We start from the raw sequence: 19,509 nt of genomic DNA on the forward strand, positions 1-19,509 counted from the left end.
CCACTTGCTTACAAAACCAGACATAAAAATACAAAATGGTCTCAAGTTGCAGTGGGGGAGGTTTAGGTTGGATATTAGGAAAAAACATTTCACTCGGAGGGTGAAAGCACTGGAATGGGTTCCCTAGGGAGGTGGTGGAATCTCCTTCCTTGGGGTTTTTAAGGTCAGGCTTGACAAAGCCCTGGCTGGGATGATTTAGTTGGGTTTGGTCCTGCTTTGAGCAGGGGGTTGGACTAGATGACCTCCTGAGGTCCCTTCCAACCCTGAGATTCTCTGATTCTAAAAGTGTCCCAGCACAGTATTACAATACTGACAAATTGCTGCCTCTCTCATTTTTACCATACAATTATGCAATAAATCATTTGGAATATAAATACTGGACTTACATTTCAGTGTTTAGTACATCGAGCAGTATAAACAAGTCATTGTATGAAATCGTAGCTTGTCCTGACTTCGCTAGTGCTTTTATGTAGCTTGTTGATGTACCCCCTGGAAGACCCCTGTGTACCCCCAGGGGTACACGTACCTCTGGTTGAGAACCACTGCTATAGACAAACAGAGTCTGGGTTGTTAATGGGAATAGATGAATCGGTGACTATGGGGATAGATAGATACTGTCTCTCTCTCCCCATACTCCACCCCTCATCCTGAGGATACAATCTGGATACAATCCTTTAGCCTAGGTAGAGGGTTAGATCCCAGCTGTGTGAGTGTGAAGGGCCAGACACCCCTAGGGTTGTGTCTACACTGCAATGTAAACACAGAGCTCAGACTCAGGTTTGAAACCAAATCCCCCTACAAATCTGTCTGCAAGCGCTGCCTCCTCCGCTGCAAAATGTGTAGAAGAGTGACCCCTAGTGGACACTTGGGGCAGACAGGTGGCAGCACAGGAATTTAAATGAAGAAGGTGGGAGGAGGAGATAGGGTTGGAAGAGCTGCTAGGAATTTGCAGGTGGGGGGGGGGATAGTGGATGGAGACTGCTCTAGGCTCAGTACAGAAGCTGACCCACCCAGGGCATCTCACTGTAGATACCAGCTCCCTGGCCTGCCCCCTCCCATGATCTCCCCAGAAAAGCAAACCCATCTGCTGCTTCTATTGCTCAGATCACTGGCTGTGTCTCTGCTCCTTGTCACTCCCTCCAGCTGTGCTTAATGGGAACTGATTTGCCTTATGAGGGGGAAACATGCCACCGAGAACGGCCCCCGCCCTTCTTATGACAGAAACAGGGAGTTGCTTCTATTAAGTCTGCTGGTGACTTCCTGGCTGATCTTTGGCATATCACGCCCTTGCTCTGTGCCTCGGTTTCCCCACCTGTGAAACCGGGATCATACTGACCTGCCTGCCACATGGTGCATGTGTGTGAAAGAGACAACAAGAGCACACTGCCCGGTCCTATAGAGAAGATAAGGTGTCTACTACTGCCCCAAGCAGGGGAGGTTTTTCCTTTAGCTCAGGGGACCAAAGCCTTTGGGAGCAGAGCAGTGTGACCGGGGGTCTAGCCCCGGCTCCCCAAGCTATGTGCGCACAGGAACTAACTGTGTCTTTTTTCCCCAGGAGGTGCTTTTAAAAGGGGCCTGTCTCCTCTGCCAGCTCTTACCCTGCTCACCAGAGCAGCTCTCTCTGATGCCCCTGGAGGGAGGGGCACCCTCCCCTTGCAGCTCCTCCCTGGGGTGCGGGAGGGGGAAGCTCCCAGGCCTGCTCCACCCCAGCCCCCACATGGGCTCCCTTGCTCTGTGGTTTGGTGTTGTCAGTTGCAAAAGAGGAAGCTGTCGCTCTCAGGCATCGGTTTCCCAGACACGAGGAGGAGGCGGAGGCAGCAGAAGCAGCCAGCAGCCAGCCAGCGAGGACGCTCAGTCGGGGAGATGGAGCTGTGGAAGCAATGCGCCAACTGGCTGATCCAGTGCCGGGTGCTGCCCCCCAACCACCGGGTGACCTGGCCCAGCTCCCAGGTGTGCGAACTGGCTCAGGCCCTGCGCGACGGCGTCCTGCTCTGCCAGCTTCTCAACAACCTAATGCCCCACGCCGTCAACCTGCGGGAGATCAACCTGCGGCCCCAGATGTCCCAGGTGGGTGAGCGGGAGACTCGGGGGCGGAATGGGGCCGGGCATCCTCCAGCCTCCTGGCAGCAAAGGTGTTAATCTGGGAGCTGAGCTGGAGACTTATGGGATCCAGCTGGCAGTGACGTGGTTAATGTCCAGGGGGAGGGGGAGTTTATGGCATCAAGCTGGTAACTAAGGGGTCAACATCAAAGAGGGAGGCAAGGCTTTTGGGGGCTCACTGGCAGCTAAGGGGTTAATATCCACCAAAAAAAAAAAAGGTGAGGGATTGAGACCCAGTTGGCAATTAAAGGGTTAACAGTAGTGTGTGTGTGTGTGTGTGTGTCTGGGGGTGGGGGTGGGGAGTTGCTGGGCCAGCTGGCAGCCAAATGGTTAACAGCAGAGTGGTGGGTGGTTATGGGCCCCAGTTGACAGCTAAGAGGTTAACACAGAACTGGGGAGTCTTACATGCTTCCTCACCTGGCAGCTAAGGGGTTAACAGGAAGGTGGGTGGTGGGGTCGGAGGGTGCTTGCAGGCGTTTCTGTCTTCGGGGCTGGGGAGGAAATGGGATCCAGTGAGGGGAAGCAGGCACCAGCAATGAACCCTTCAGCCGCTAAGGGGTTAACAGTGGGGCTGGCTTGGGCGTGGGGTGAACCAGGCCCTGATGCCCTGGCACACGGGAATGCAGCCCCTGGAGCAGGGCCAGGGCACCGGGGCAGCTCCCCTGGGGTTGGGGCACAGGCAGGAGGGTGAACGCTGGTGGGGTGGGGGCTGACGAGCAGGGGGGTGGGAGTCCCAGCCGCAAAGCCCCTGGCGGGGAGACCCGAGCAGGCCCCGGCTCTGTAGAGGACCGACAGTCGCAGGAAGGGACCAAGAGAGGGATGCCCAGCCGTGGAGCTGTGCCTGGAATTGGGGGGTGCCAGGCTCGGTGAGCCCTGAGCTGGGGCAATGGGTAGGCCCTTAGTTTTGGGGCTTGGTGTGAGACTCAGAGTGGGCACAATCGGAGCCTTTCATAACACGCCAATGGCAGCAAGGAAAAGAACCCAGGAGTCCGGACTCCCAGCCTTCCACTAGACCTCACTACTTTCCCAGCACTGGGCATAGGACCCAGGAGTCCTGACTCCCAGCCCCTCCGCCCCCCTTCTAACCCCTAGACCCTGCTCCCCTCCTAGAGCTGGAGACAGGACCCAGGAGTCCTGACGCTCAGACTTGTGCTTTAATAAGACCATGTCTCAAAGTGCATTTGAGCTTTAGAGCTGTATTAACCACCGTCCGGGTGAGTGCGTGCAGCGTGCATTTGGGGGAGGGGAATTTACGACAGGCCTGGGGAGCCCCGACTCCTGGATCCTCTTCCCGGCTCTGGGAGGGGCGTGAGGTCAAGTAGGTTAGAGCAGGGGAGAATGAGAGTCAGGACTCCTGGGTTCCATCCGTGGCTCTGGGAAGGGAGTGGTGTCTAGTAGTTAGATCAGGGGAGGCTGGAAGTCAAGATTCCTGGGTTCCTTTCCCAGCTCTGTCATGCTCCTGCTATTAGAGAGACAAGGTGGGTGGGGTAATACTGGACCAACTTTTACAACATTGGTCCTGCTGCGAAAGATGCCGGGGAGAATGGACCTTCAAGCTACGTCTACACTCAAGTTTTCCCGGCATAGCCCTCTCAGTGTGGACTCTAAAGCCTGGTTTATACGGGATAACTGCACCGGCAAACCCTCCTTGTATAAAAACAACAAGGAGTCTGGTGGCACCTTAAAGACTAACAGACAGTTAGTATTGACACAGCCTGTGGCAAAGCGTGCGTCCATCAGTATCGCTTCTACCGTACAACCAAATAAGTGATATCGGCATAGGCACTTCTAGGCCCTATAACTGCAGTTACAGCAGGGCTTTTGCTGGAATGGGGATGTCACATCCCTAAGCAACTTTATTATACTGGCAACATTTTTAACGAGGGCTTTTGCTGGTCTAGCTGATGTTGGTTCCCCGGCCCTTTTCTCCTGGTATAGCCACGTCCCTACGAACTAGAGCATAGCTGGGCCGGTAAAAACCCACACCCCTAACCGATGCAGCTAGGCCCAAGTGTGTGAGATCCGGAAAGCGTGGCCAGGAGGCGAATTCAACCTCCATGAACTCTGATCTAGGCCCAACGAAAATCTGATCTAGGAAAGCCTGAATCGGGTGTATTGAGATAAGGCAAAAGTCGGGCTTGGTTTCCACCCCCGACACATGCTCTGGGGCTGGCGGCGGCGGGGGGGGGGCACTGATCGGTGCTGGTGGTGGCCTGGGTTGAGGATGGCAGGGCGGAATGGGCCAGCGTTTCTCTCACTGGTAAGACAGTGACTGTCTCTGGAAATGAGTCCTTGGGTGTCTCAGTCATTCCCATGTGACTGTGCGGGGAGACAAGAGAAGCAAATCACTCTTCGTCTCTTACTCCTCGGAGACGCAAGGAAACAGGGAGGCTAGGGCAGACTCTGACTTACCCTGGTGTAAATCCGGCATGTCAAGGCACTTACTCCAGATTTACACCAGATCAAAAGGAAATGTGCGGGGTTGTGTTAGGTGAGCCCTTGCCTTCGTTAACTGAGCTCTTCCTCTGGGAGCCATATCTAGGGTGACAATCATACTGGAATCCTGCTTGGCATGAAAGGCCTCGTGTTGTGCGTGGGAATAGGGGAGTCTCCCTTTAAATGGTCTGTGAGTCCTCGAGTGGCGCTCACTGTGTTCTGTGTTCGAGAAGCTGCCAGGAACCAGTCAGAGCAGGAGCGGGTGTGCGGCCCGCCCCGGCATGACTGTGTGTTGCTGAGTCCCAGTCGCCGTGTTTACTAACTGGGTTCTATGTGGTGCTGGGACCCAGGACTCCTGGGTTCTATTCCCAGCTCTGGGAGGAAGTCTGGGGAAGTGATCAGACAAGCGGGAGTGGGAATCAGGACTCCTGGGTTCTGGGAGGGAAGCAGGGGTTAGGGGTTGGAGCAGGCTGGCTGGGCGTTCTCCTGCGTTCTCTCTATTCCCAGCTCGGGGAGGGAAGTGCGGGTGAGAGGGGTGAGGAGGCTGGGACTTCTATGTTCCATTTTGGACTCTGCCACTGCTTCCGTCTGTGAAGCTGCTTCCCCTCCTGGCCCTCCGTTTCCCTATTTGCACAAATGGCAGATGGCGCCGTGGAACGGCTTTGGAAAGGCGCTAGGTGGCAGTGCCATCACCAGGTTTCAGGGCTGACTACCGACTGGGGTCAGCAAGGACCACCTGCTCCCTGGTTCTAGTGGACAGGATACCAGATTGGGAGGACGCTTGGGTGACCGGTCTCTCTCTGTGCCTCAGTTTCCTCCCTCTGGGGAGGAGGATAAAACTCTCTGAGATTTGCGGATAGGGAGTGCTGTGCGGTCACATCATTAGATGCAGCCTGTGGGCTTCCCTTGCCTCTGAGGCATATCGGAGCAGGACTTTTCCCCCGGGTCAAATTGGCAGGGACGTTGGTGGTTTTATGTCTTTCTGGCAGATCACCTGGGCATGTCTCACCGGCTCTGCCATCACAGGGGCCTCAGTTTCTCCTGGTCTCTCCGTGTGGTACAAAACAATTTCGTCTCTTGAGGGCTGAAACGCTTTGGTCTAACTAGAGTCACCAGGCTCAGTACAGGGGTATCTGGGTGGGAAATAGTGGCCTGTACTCTCCAGGAGAGCAGACTAGGTGATCTAATGGTCCCGTCTAGCCTTAAACTCTGTGAGACTGGGCTCAAGGGAGAGCTGGTCGATAGGAGTTTGGCAGTCCGTATATTCCCTGCCTGTCGCCCAGTAGGACTTGGGTCCTGAATAATAATCATCCCTAGCTCTCCCTTTTCATCAGTAGATCTCAAAGGAGGGTAAGCACCAGTATCCCTATTTTACAGGTGGGGAAACTGAGGCACAGAGCTGCCTGAGGTCTCCGAGCCGCAGATCTGAGACTAGAACGCAGGTCTGTTGAGTCCCAGTCTAGTGCTCCACCCACTAGGCTCTACTGCCCCTAGGAACTGGCCCCGAAAAGATGTAATCTTGGCCCGGTGTTTAAAAACAACATCCCCATTGATTGGGGAACATGCTATAAACAGCTCCCACGGTGTTTAGATAGTCAAATCCCGGGTGAGGTTGCCATGTTACGGGGATGTTCCTAGGGTGACCACAGACTGAACAATGGAGCCAGGATGCCCCAGGCTCTCTCCCAAGGAGAGGAGCTTTAAGGAAGCTGGCAAGCAAATTATCTTGGTTGACACAGGTCATTGAGCTGGATGTCCCAGAGCTCAATGCGACAGTGGCTTGAACTGAAGAGCCAGTGTTCCCTAGCTGCCTCTCGAAAGCCTCCTCCCCCTGCGGTTTTAATGCTCCCTCACTTCCCGTCCTCGACTGTTGTGCACGTTGGCTCTGCCACTGTTAAGCAACTGCTGCATCCCACTCCAGAGGTGGCTGCATTTCAGTGGTGGTGGCGGGGGCTGAGCCCTGAGCTCTGGGGCTGTAACAAGCTTGTGTTCTCTGTGGCTAAGGGCTGCCGGGAGATCGGTGCTGGGTTATCCTGTGATTTCTGTAAGCGAAGCATGGCCAGGCCTTGTTGGTCCTTGGATGGGAACTCCCAAGCCACCTGACTTCAGGACTGACCCCAATGCACCGTCACTGGGGTGTTACACTTTTGGAGACCATCCAGAGCGTCCCTGGTGGTCGGAACAACCGAGGACTCAGCTGTGATGACTAGAAAGAGGATTCTCTATGGAGGCTGCTGGACACAGACCAACCCTGTGGTTCTTTCTTGGCCCCTGGTGTCACGTAATCCTGGTCTTGCAGCTGTGGAACGCCCAGCTGGCTCTGCTGTGTGCTCCCACCTGTTCTGAGGCTCTCACCACTGCTATATGTCGGAGGTGCCTGCCACTGGGGGATTTTGGTCACTAAAGAGCCCAGGGCGATTTGCTCAAGGGTGTGAACCCTGGTGCTCTACCCAATTTTTAATCTCAGTTATTCCCTTCTGCCTCTCTAAATTACCTCCTTCACTTTCTGTCCGAGGCAGTGTTGCGCATTGTGGCTGTGCAGCAGTTAAGCAGCTGTTGCATCCCTCCTCCACCACCCCCCCCCAGAGGTGGCTGTGTTTCTGTATTGGGTGAGCAATTCCTTGCGCAGTGTTGCTGCGTGCCATTGATCAGCTGCCACATCCCACCTCAGTGGCAGCTGCATTGCAGTGCTGGGTGAGCAATCAGTGTGTACTATTGCTATTCAGCTATTAAGCAGCTGCTGCATCCCACCCCAGAAGTGGCTGCATTTCAACGCTGGCTGAGCGATCCCTTGCACAGTGTGGCTGTGTCCCATTGGACAGTTGCTGTGTCCCACACCAGAGGGAGCTGCATTTCAGTACTGGGTGAGCGATGCCTGCTCAGCATCCCCACGTGACGTTGATCAGCTGCCATGTCCTACCCTAGAGGTGGCTGCATTTTAGTGGTGGCAAAGTGATCCTTGTCTAGTTTGTAAAGTTCTCTGAGGTCTTACGGGATGGATGATGCGCTGTGTAAATTAGAGGTGGACCTGGACTTCAATGCAGTCCATGAACCGATATTCAGAGGGCGTTTGGCTCCAGCTCTAGGCGGGTTAGCTGCTCCATCGGTGAGTGAATGCAGGCTTGGTTGAGAGTCTCTGGCCCCTTGGTTGCAGGGGAAGACGAGTGAGCGGGCGGCCAATCAGGGCTTTCTCAGGAGACATGAAACATACCAGCCTCCCTGCACGTGTGTGTGACTCGGGCAGATGCAGAGAGAGCAAAGCTGTTTGTTTTGCTGAAACCCTTCATTCTGCTGGGCTTGCACTCAAGTTCCTTCCTCAGTTCCGCTTACGGGAGCTGCTCGCTCTCGCTGCTTCTCCCCAGTGCTGCTTTCCACGCTGCTCCCAAGTTGCCTTGGTGCAATTTTCAAAAGCGCCTACAGGACTTAGGTGCCTAAAGTCCCATTTTCAGAAGTAAACTGGGGCCTCAGGAGCCTAAGTGTCATTGAAAGTCAATGGGACTTTGGCACCTAAATAGAGCTGGGTGAAAAATATCGGCTGGGGCCTGTGCAGTACCCGGCACAATGGAGGCCCTGATCTCGGCTGGGGTCTGTGCAGCACCCGGCACAACGGGGCCCTGATCTCGGCCGGGGTCTGTGCAGCACCCAGCACAATGGGGCCCTGATCTCAGCTGGGGTCTGTGCAGCACCTGGCACAACGGGGCCCTGATCTCAGCTGGGGTCTGTGCAGCGCCTGGCACAATGGGGCCCTGATCTTGGTCGGGGTCTGTGCAGCACCTGGCACAATGGGGGACCCCAGTCTAGGTTGGGGCCTCTGGCTGCTACCGTAATACACATAATATCCAGAATTGTAATAATTACTGGTGGTCACATTGTGAAAGGAGATTAAACTTCAGGGTCTGAGATGATCTCTGAGACCAGAAGGAGCCCTAATGTGGGGGGCAGATTATTCCCCATTTGCTACTGCAGGGTAAAGCTGGTCTGTGCAGGAGACAGAGCCTCCTTGTCCCAGCTGGTGGAACTACCTGCCACAAGAACTAGGGACCATTCCCAAACCTCCCCACCTTCCTCTGAACCATCTGGCACTGACCAGTGTCAGGGAAAAGATCCTGGGCTGCAAGTACCTTGAGTCCGACCCTATCCAGCAACCCCTATGTTCTAGTAATCTAGTCTGGCATCTCGTGCCCTGCTGCACTGAATCAGAGCAACAGTCTAGCTAGCCTGGTGTGCTACCCACTGCCATATTATGTGTTAGGTGTATTATGGTATTGCCTAGCAGCCCCACTCATGGATCAAGACCCCATGGTGCTAGGTGCTGTACAAACAGAACAAAAAGACAGTCCCTGCCCCAACCAGATCTGACCAATGGCCCATCTACTCTGGCACGGGGTCCAGGGAATGCACCAAAATAGTTTAAGTCCTTCCTGGAGGGATGCGACTGACAAGCAGTGATGGGGGAACCGCCCCTCGGCCACTGGACCCCTCCCTGGTGGAGTCCCACAGAAATCCATTCTCCCGCTGGTCCTATTCAACATCTGCATGTGAGCCCGGTCAGACATGTGCCAGCAATACGCAGATGTTGCCTATCCATCACCATGCACCGCCCACCCCCATGTGGCCCAGGGACGACGAGGTCAGCTCATGGCTGAGGAACAGCTGAAGAGAAGCTGAACCTGAGCAAGACCGAGGTGATGCTGGAGGACGGAGGGGAGCCCGCTGAGGAGCGTGCAGCCAGCTGGCCAGGGGACTCCATCCCATCCCGCTGGACAAAGACCTGGCCTCAGTAACTCAGGCCTTCGTCACTGAACCACAGCCATGTGATAGACCTGGCATGAAGCCTTCAGTGCGTGGGAAACTGCAGCTCACACAGTACTCTGCAGCATGCCTCCTCAGCAAGGTGGGCTCCCACCAGCTCATCACTCTGTCTGCTGCTCTCAGCACCAGCTCCCGTTGAATAGAGAGTCAAGTTCAAGGGCTCGGTCTTTCTCTTCAAGCTTCTAAAGCTCTGGGACAGGGCCGGTGGGCAACATTTCTGCTGCTCAGGCCCCAAGGAACCGGCCACGGTCAGGGTAAAGCGGGTCTGTGCAGGAGACAGAACCTCCTTGTCCCAGCCGGTGGAACTACCTGCCACAAGAACTAGGGACCATTCCCAAACCTCCCCTTCTAAGCACCAGCCACACTTCTCTGATTGGCCTTCTCCAGTACAAACACAGTGCAGTGCAGGCATACACAGCCGACCCCAGATGGGGCTTCACTGCAGAGCTAGCCCGGCTGATCGGCGCCTGGTTCAACCTAGCCCGGGTGGGAGCAGCGCAGCCCGACCCCAGTTACTGGTCCACCCCTCGCTGCTGCTGCTGCGCTTGGCCGCGTGCTGCTCGAACGGCTGCAGGCTCACGCCCGGGGATCTCAGCGTGGCGCTAAGCTCTGATCCTCATGGGAGAACTTGTCTGCCCTTGCGGGCACAGGGGGGGAAGGGGGGGAAGGCCTTGGAGGACTAGAGAGGTTTTAACCTGCATCCGCACTGCAAAGTGCAAGTGGCACCCGGCTCTAACCCACCGGGCCAGCTGGGCGGGGTTTGTGTGTGGATGGAACTGGAAGTGGGGTTGGGGGTCCAGGCTGCAAAGGTTGCCTCTGCAGTGAGGACCTGCTATCACCTGGGAACTCGCCTTGTGCTCTGATTCCCTTTGGGGAGCGTGCTCAGAGCCCTGCGGGGGCGTGGAGACCTCAGAGCTCTGGGGTTTCTGAAAGGGCAGCTACCGTCAGAGCAGGTGGTTTCCAGCTAGCGCAAGGCCCCCGAGCCCCAGAGGAGCCTGTCTCCAGAGCAGCTGCAGAGAGAGGAGATGGGTCTCTGCAGCCCAGACCCAGCCTGGCTAAGGTCAGTCTTCGTGAGGAGAGCGGGACTCTGCACCGAGCACCGGAATTGCTAATAGCGAGGGAGGCAGCATCATGGTGCTGCTGGGACTTACCCCAAGGTTCAACTTGGCCCTGCTGCAACTCCATTAGCATCCTGCATCAGGGCTGCTCGTAGCCCACTGGTCGTCCCAGTGAGGCAGCTGGAGGCCCCGGGGGCTTGATTCTTGGTGATGCTAAGGGCCCTTTAGGCTGCTTTGGGAGTGTACAGCCCCCCCCCCCTGAGCATCCCCTCCACCCATGTTGGGGCCTCCCCACCCGGTGGATCTGGTGGAAGGGGCAGGCTCTGCTCCCACAGGGGGTGGAGCAGTGGCATGGCTAGAGTGCTCTGCGCTGCAGCTGTTCTTTGCTTCCCAGGGGCCATTGAGGTAGAGCAGCCCTGAGGCTGCTCTAACTTGGAGCAGAAGCCGGGCAGGGCCCAGAATATGGGGAGCACAAAGGTAGTTTAAAGGCGCCGCCACCATTTCTACCCAAGGCAGGGGAATGGGGTAACTGAGAATCAGGCGCGAGGGGTGGGGTCCAAGCTGGTGTAACTGACACCAATGATATAATGGACACTGCCGAGCCGCTGGCTCAGACTCTGTCTGGATTCACTTGCCGCTAAGCGTGCGCTCCAGGCAGCACAGCACTGACTGGATAGGTCTGATATGGGACATCCCCAGCCCAGGCTGTGCAGATGCAGTCAGAGGCAAACGCCAGCCCTGTTGCGCTCATTGGTTGCTCTCTGCGGTAGCCAATTTCCCCAGCGCAGGGTCGGGGGAGGAGGAAGCCGTTCTGATGCAGAGCTTCCTGTTTCCGGCCCAGCCCTCCCCAGTCGTAAAGAGATGTGGCTGGCGCAAGGGAGCATGGGCCCTCAGTGGATCTTGCACCACCCAACCGGGCATCGCCAGTCCTGGTGCAGCCTCACCAGCGCCCATGCGGCCTCGCTCTGTCAGCCCCTAGGCAGCGTCGCCAGCCCCAGCATGGCATTGCCGGTCCCCACGCAGCCTTGTCAGCCTGGCTGCGACGTTACCACGTCCCACGCAACGTCGCCGGCCCCATGTCTTCCAAAAAATACAGTGCAGCCCCATCCAAAAAAAAATATCATGAGATTGGCTTTAAAATCCTGAGTTTTTAAATAATAAAAAGGTGGGGGTTCTCTTTATGTGCCTTTTAGTGTCTGTGCCTTTAGGTTTCATAGTTTCAAGCTTCAGATTGTGAGGTCTTTGGGGGCAGGGACTGTGTTTTCGCTCTGTGCATGTACAGCGCCAAGCACAATGGGGTCCTGGGTAATAGCTAAGTAAGGTACTTCGCTGGCCCCCATCACTGTCATATCTGAGCACCTCCCAGTCTTTAATGCATTTATTCCAACATCCCGTGAGACAGGGCAGTGCTATTATCCTTCGGATACAGATGGGGAAACTGAGGCGCAGAGAGATTGCGTGACCTGCCCACGGTCACCCAGGGAGTCTGGAGCGGAGCTAGGAATTGACCCTGTCTCTCCCAAATCGAACGTTAACGCCTTTGCCCCTGGATGAGCCTTCCTGTCTGGGATACACTGCTGGTGTTTACTGAATTAAGGTTTGCTCCTTCTCCCCTTGAACTATCCCGCGGCCGTGAAATTTCCCAGGCTACAATCCCTCTCGGCTCCTCTGTCCATTAGTGCTCTGTTGAGTTCGGTGGAGTCAAACGAGAGATGAGTTTTGACCCACTGGATTCTTGCTTATGCTAAGATCCTTCTGATTGCTCTGGCCCCTGAGAATCCTTCCAGTGCAGGGAGCCTCCAGCCCCTGCTGTCGGGAGTGGACTGGACTGTGGCTATTCCCTATTCCCCTTGGGCCTGTAGGGGGCAGAGCATGAGTTAGAGCAGCCCTGAGGTTGCTCTCACTGATGCCAGGAGCCCCAGTGTCCAGGGAATGCAAGGGAGTGCATAAAGCCACTTAACCACCCCCACCCTGGGCATTCCCCAAGCAGCAGAGCTGGTTCCCGTCACCCCAGGGTTGGGAGCGGCCCGGTTACACTGAGTTCAGCTCTGGAATCTTTGGCCTGTTCTAGCCCAGGCGTTCCCCCAGAGCTGGGCGCATGCCAATCCGGGGGTCTGGGTCTGGCGCGCCCCCTCCCCCAGTTTCTCTTTCGAACTCGGGGTCCTTGAAATTCAGCAAGGAGACGAAAGCGAAACCAGGGAGTCGGGGGCATATTTGTGGCTGATGAGCTCAGCTTGCGGCCGGCTCTGTGGCTTTAGCTGGCCCAGTGACGCTGGGCTGTGAATGAGCTCGCTGGCGGGGCCTGTGAAGCTTCCAGTTACTGTAAATGGGGAGAGGAGGAGCGGGGAAGGAGGAAGTTTAGAGGAGAGGAGGCAGGCAGGGGAAGGGGGAGGCGAAGGGGTGAGGAAAAGGAAGTAGGGGGAGGGGAGGGTACACTGGGGGAGGTGCAGGGGAGAGGAAGAGGAAGGAGCGGGGGAGGGAATCCAGGGGTGGAGGAGAGAACACAAGTGATTTTAAAGAGCAGAAGTGGCTCAGCTCCTGTGGACCGCCCCCTCCCCCCCCTGGCGCTGGGGTGGGGGGCCTGCAGCCAGGCGTCCCTCTGGGAGACGGGGTGGAGCTAGGCCTTGCTTCTTGACCCGAGTGTCCCCATCCCCTCAAACTGGAGACCCCCCGCAAATGTGAGCGCCCGCAAAGCTCCTGGGTGTTTAAAATCAGAATTCCGCCATAGGCCAGGCCAAACACACGCCCCTTCTACGATCCAGAGCCTGTGGGCGCATCGTCACCAAAGATATCGCAGGGCTTTCCCTTGCTCCGGGCCTCAGCCTGGGTCAGGCCTCAGAGGGCTAGGACATGGTTCCCTGCAAAAGTTTCCTCCCCCGAATTGGGTTGAAATCTTGAAAAACTTCACAAACCGATAATCCAGGTCCCGCCCCCCCCCCCCCCCCCCCGCCCAGTTCAGGTCAATGGAAATATTTCGGTTTCAATCATTTTGAAATGTTTCATTTTGATTTCATCCCTTATTGGATTGAAAAGCAATTTTTTTCAACTCTAATTCACGTACATTTTCGAAGAAGAAACCAGAATTTTCCTTGAGAAATTTTTATGTCGACACGGAACCTTTTGACAACTTCAGAACTTTTTTCAACCTTTTTTTTTTAAAGTCGAAAACCTCGTTCACCTGTTTTTCTTAGCAGAGATCATTGTCAAAACCAACCCTTTTCTGTGAAAAGTTTTGGTTTTGACTAAGATGTATTTTGTCAGCGAAAAAACGTTCTCCTGAAAAGTTCCCGATCGGCTCTTGTCTCAAGCAATGTTAACATGATGGCCAACATTTTGACTGACACACTGGGGACAGACCTGGAAACCTCCAGAGTGTAAAAAATAAGCTTCTGTAGCCTGAGCTAGCTTGTGCTGTAATAGACTCATATCCTCTGTGGATCAGGGGCAGACTAGGATCTGTAATAACATGCTGACAAGGGGGATTATTTTATGATTTTGGAAGCTAAGCATGACCAGATCTGATTGGCCCTTGGGATGAGAGACTAGTGGGGGTACATTAAAGTATTTCCTCCCTGTAGCCTCTTCAGCACCAACACACAACCAGGGCTTCTCTCAGTGCTTGTCCCTTTCCTCATCTGAACAACACCAAAATATAAACGTCAACCTAAGCTTTCTCTTGAGCTTGACTGTTTCTTTTTATAAAACCTCCTCAGTTCCTAACCTTAATTCTCTCTGGGATGCACATGCCTTTTCATACTCCCATGTTGGAATTAATAGGGCCCATCTGGTCTGGCAGCAAGAGTGAGTCAGCAGAAAGTGTGCTGCATTTCTGAGCATGATCTGTGAGGGTGGTGCGAAGGTGATGACATAGTTCCACCTCTCTGTGCAGGGACATGGCGTTGGGGTGATTCAGCAAAAGTAGCTCTGCCTCTTGGCATTGGGGTGAATTGGCAGAGATATTTCTCAGCATGGTCCTGGCATCAGGATGTGTCAGCAGAAGTAGCCCTGCATCTCTGCGAAAGGGTCTTGGTACTTGATAGCAGGACATTCAAACCCTTCAATACTCCTGAGCTGGTAATAAAAGGACTGTAAACGGGTCGACTCATCCCTGCGGCGCCTCCTGCTGGTTGCTCTGCGAATTTAGCTCAGTCCAGCCCCGGAGCACCCTCTGCAGGCTTGTGATCCACCTGTTCGTAGGCCCCCCGTGTCCCTCCCTGGACCCGGTGCCCTTTTACATGGGGCGCTGCCCCCTAGCAGCAACCCCTTTCTCTCTGGGTCTCCCTTTCTCTCTCAGGGAACCCCCACCCTCTATCCCTACCTTGCCTCAGTATTTGGCTACTGCCAGTCATTGTCTAGCCCCACCCTCTGGGGCAGACTGCAGTATCAGCCTACTCATCACAGGCAAAGTTGGGTTTGGACCTACCCCTGGGTTGCCCCCTGCAACCCCCAGTACCTGTTGGCCCACTGCTAGGCCGCAGCCTGGGGCTCTCTAGGCTGGAGCTTCCCAGCTCCTCAGCCTTCCCCAGCCCTGCTGCACTCAGGTATCTAGTCTCAAGCTCCTAAGCAGCCAGGCCCATCTCTCTCTATAGCCAGAGAGAGACTGTCTGGCTCCTGGCTTCCCTGGCCTTCTTATAAGGCCCGGTTGCTCTGTTTGGGGCGTGGCCCCCAGCTGCAGCCACTTCCCCAATCAGCCTAGCCTGAAGGCTGTCTTCTCAAGCCCTGCCAGGCCACTTTTTAAACCCCTTCGGGCAGGAGCAGGGTCCACCCTGCTACAGGACCCACCTAGCACGGGCGTGTACTTGGCGCGGTTCACCCCCGTCCCGGACACCTGCCCCTTCTGCGGCGTGAGGGAGACCCTGGCGCATGTTTACCTAGAGTGCGCCAGGTTGCAGCCCCTATACCGGCTCCTCACCGACATTCTGTTACGTTTCTGGCTGCACTTTTCCCCTCACCTCCTTATCCATGCACTCCCTATCCGTGGCCCCACAAAGTCGCGGGACCTCCTGGTCAACCTCCTCCTCGCCCTGGCTAAAAAGGCCATCCACGCGACCAGGGAGAGGAGGTTGGCCGACGGAGACTCCTGCGACTGTGGGGCTTGTTTCCGGTCCCTCGTCCGCTCACGTCTCCGGGCGGAGTTCCTCTGGGCGGCGTCCGCTGGCTCCCTTGACGCCTTCGAGGAGCAGTGGGCGCTGTCTGGGGTTCTCTGCTCGGTGTCCCCATCAGGCTCCCTCCTTATGACCCTTTGACCTCGCTCCTGTCCCTGTTCTTTTATTAGTTGTCCCCCGCACTTAGTGGGTTTCCGTGGCCCTGTGGATCCTCCCCTTAGGCTGGGGGGGGATCCGTTAGCATGGGGCGGGCTTCCGCCCGCCCCCTCTCCCGGATAACCCAATAGTACAATGCCATGCACACACGCACACAATTTGTTATGCAAACCTTAAACCTGGACCATTTGCCTAGAACGGCAAAAAGGCTATTTTATGAATCTGTACTGCCCGGATCATTTCTGGAGGCTTTTGTGTCTTTGGGGTAAAGGCCATTCAAGGAGCAGCCATAGCAGTGGAGCTGATGTGATGAACCACTGCAGCTGGATAGCTGCAAAGACAGTCCACCAGTAGATCTTCTCTCCTGATCTGCTGACCCTGACAGCTTCCTGCCTGGGCTGCAGGGAGGATGGATGGAGACCCTGTCAAAATTCCCAGCCTGGTCTTATGGCAGCCACGTTGAGGCTTTAAAAAGCCTGTTGCATCATGGCTGAAATGTAAGATCTGTCCAAGTATGTGTCATAGGTCCCATTCTGCAACAGCCAGCGTGTGACCCTCCACCTCAATGGGGATGAACAGCAGAAGCAGGTGTTTGGAGGAGTTGTTGGCCATGGTGGTCTGGAATTTTTATATCTAGGTCTCCAATTCACTGGCTGAGGGCGGGGGAATGAAATTCATCACCATAGATTTTCAGATGAGGAGGGACCATTAGATCATCTAGTCTGCTCTCCTGCATAACACCAGGCCATCCACTGGTGACCTGTGTTGAGCTCCTAGTCAAACTGGAGCCAGATTTCCAAAGATCTGGGCTCCCACTTAGGCACCGGACTAGGTGGCCAGGTTTTCAGCAGAGCTCAGCTCAAATCTCTGCTGAATCTCGGAGGATGAGCTCCCAGGCCACGTGTTGTGCCTTCTGCTCTTTACACAAAACAGACTGTGAAGGAACCGTGTGGGCATAACCAAATAACCTATTGTGTTCACTGCATATATACAAACACGTAAGGCCCGGCTTCGGCCACACCGCTTGCTCTGGCTGGTTTCTGGTGGCTTCTAAAACACGGAACATAGTGTGCACCATCAGAGGGCTCCCTCAGTATTTAAAGGGATACCACCCTATTCCTTTACACCACAGGAAAGTGGGCTTCTTCTGGCAAACTTTTGAAGGGGACAGCAATGCAAGGAGACACGGAAGGTTAAGGATGACTCCCAAGATTATAAGATGGGAAAGCAGGTTCATGAAGCTATTGAGTATTACAGTAACAGCTAGAGATATTGACCAAGATCAGGGTTTCACTGTGGGGGTGTTGTATACACATGAGGCAGCACCTGCCCCAAAGGGTTTATAGTCTCAAGGTGGGAGGGGAAACTGAGGCACGACAAGGCGAAGCGATTTGCCCAGCATCACTTAGTAAGCTAGTGGAAGAGCTGGGAATGGAACGCGTGTTTACTAAGCCCTAGCCTGGTGCCCTATCCACTAGCCCAGACTGCCACTCGAGGTAAGATGGAGCCGCGTGAGAGAGAAAGTTGGCAGGAAGGGGACAATTGTGGTTAAAGTGTGAAACGGCCTAACCGCCATGGGAGAGGGCGTGGCCTGGAGAGGGAGACAGGAAGTCCGGGGCGGGGCTGGGGAGACGCATGTTGTGTAGGGGTTGGGGACACCAGGATAATGGGGCAGATGATCAAGGAAATTGAAGTGCCAAAGACTGAGGTCAAGGTGGAGGGTCTCCTGAGGGATTTGAGGTCGGCAAATGGAAGAGGATACGTCCCCTTGCCACTGTCCATTCTTCAAGTGATGGTGCCCTGTTCTGCATGGTGGTGTCCATGTGGGAAGGTATAGGGTAGAGCTGGCTACGAATTTCCAGTTAAGCTTTTTTTTTTGTGTCGGAAAATGCCAGTCGTAACTTTCCACGGGAAAGGATCAATACTGACAAATTTCTCAGTTGGAAAAAATGTTGGGGGGAAAAAATGGTTTTGAAAATCTCAAAATGCTTCGAAATGGAAAATTCCATTTTTTTCCAGCTCAAAATGACTTTTGGTTTCAAAATTTAAGATGATTAGAATTTAAAAAAATTAAATGGAAATGAAACATTTTGAAATCATCACAAGGAACTGTTTCGATTGCCCCGAATGGATTTTTGTATTCAGGTTTTTCAGGAGTTTTGGGACGAGACTTTTTTGTCAAAATGCCAATCCCATGAAAGTTTTTGCAGGAAAGGGTCAAAACACCTTTTTGTTTTGAAATTTACGAGATGGGGGAAGTTGAAATGAAACATTTCAATCAGCCCGAAGAGAGAAAAGATTTGGAAATTCATTCCATAACATTTCCAAGGTTTTTGACTTTTCACCCAATTCGGGACACGCAAATTGTTTGGAATCTCAATTTTTTTTCACAAGACGGGAAAACCTGTATCCAGTCTAGCTTCGGTTCAGCCTTCAAGCCTTCCAAGAGCAGATCCCCTGGGAGAGTTGGTAGCTCCGACCGGCTACAATGAAGGGCCGAAGCTTAGCTGTTTCAGCAGCACCACGCGGGTTTTGCATTCAGAGCACACGCAGGCCAGGAGTCTAAGCCATCTCTTCTGGGAGCAACTAGTAGACACAAATCTCAGGCCAGCTTTGAATGTCTCACGGGTTGCATCTAACCACTGAGACCTCACAGTGCTTTGGAGACACCTCTCAGTCTATTTCAAGGCTCAGACTTTTAAGCCACCGGTGTAGCTACACTGGTGCAGCATAGAGGGGCCTTAAAGCGGGTGGAAACAGCCCCCCTGAGAATCTCCCCACAGAGGGGACCAGTGTGGAACTAGTAAGAGTCCTACAGCTACCGTGTTCCCAGCCTCATGGCCAGAACGTACTGCACTACAGCTATTTTCAGCTTCCTAGTGGAGCAGAGGAAGTGTTAGAGCAGCCTTGAGGCTGCTCTAAATGATGCCAGTGGCCAGGCAGGGCCTCAGAATGCAGGGATTGGGAAGGGGTTGATAGCCCCCCCAGCCTTTTCGCTGCCCCCAGGCAGTCCCCGAGGCACAGCTTCTGGAAGGTATTTCAGCACCCAATTCCTATTGATTTCAGTGGAAGTTAGGAGCTCAAATACCTCTGATGGTCTGGGCCCAAGTCTCTGGGAATGAGGATGTTTCTCCTAGAAGATCTGCTCTAGGAATTACTCTGGGGAAGTTTTATGGCCTGTTTTATACAGGAGGTCAGATGAATTCTTCCATCAACCTAGTGCTGTCTACATTAGGAGTTAGGTCAGCTTAACTACGCCGTTCAGGGGAGTGGATTTTTCACACGCCTGCGCTATGTAGCTGGGTCGACCTAAGTGTTTAGTGTAGACTAGGCCATAGGCTTGCAGATAGTGAAAATAAAGCATCATATTTATTACACTAAGAACAAATCTAATCCAACATGGAGCTGGAAGCATTAAAGAAACAGGTTTATGCACAGAAACTGCTCATCTCACCCTATCTGTGTCGCTCTGTCTTAAGCGTCTTCTTCATTTGCAAATATTGTGTCATGACCTGGCTATGTCCGATGTCATCTCCCAGCACCAACCTTTGCTGCTTGGGTGGCTGGAGTGGCCACCCAAGCCACTCCACCCCCACCCCCCCCAGAGCCCACCACTCTCTGTCTATGTGGGAAGTTGCTGAGACTCGGGAAGCCAAGCTGAACTCTCTTCAGCCTTGTAGGCTTCCTTCCTCAGAGCTCCACTAACCCTTCTTAAGCCAGGCAAATCTAGCCAGACCTTCTGTCTGACCCTCCGACTTCCTGTCTCCTGGGACTGCCCTGTCACCATTCCCAGATCCCCCTCTCTCGAGTTCTGCTCTCCCCTTGACAAACCCTGCACAGAG

General features: G+C 54.4%; 1 protein-coding gene across 1 annotated transcript in view; it reads left to right on the forward strand.

Moving 5' to 3' along the window:
- The first annotated feature begins 1,725 nt into the window (after window positions 1–1,725).
- The window catches only part of LOC123351331 (proto-oncogene vav-like), a 55,615-nt gene continuing 37,831 nt past the window's right edge, over window positions 1,726–19,509 (forward strand). The window contains exon 1 of the mRNA XM_044990603.1: window positions 1,726–2,067. Within this exon, the coding sequence (XP_044846538.1) occupies window positions 1,864–2,067 (204 nt within the window). The 5' untranslated portion in view covers window positions 1,726–1,863. The remainder of the gene's footprint in view (window positions 2,068–19,509) is intronic.

Source organism: Mauremys mutica, chromosome 17, assembly GCF_020497125.1.
Source record: "Mauremys mutica isolate MM-2020 ecotype Southern chromosome 17, ASM2049712v1, whole genome shotgun sequence".
NCBI lineage: Eukaryota > Metazoa > Chordata > Testudines > Geoemydidae > Mauremys > Mauremys mutica.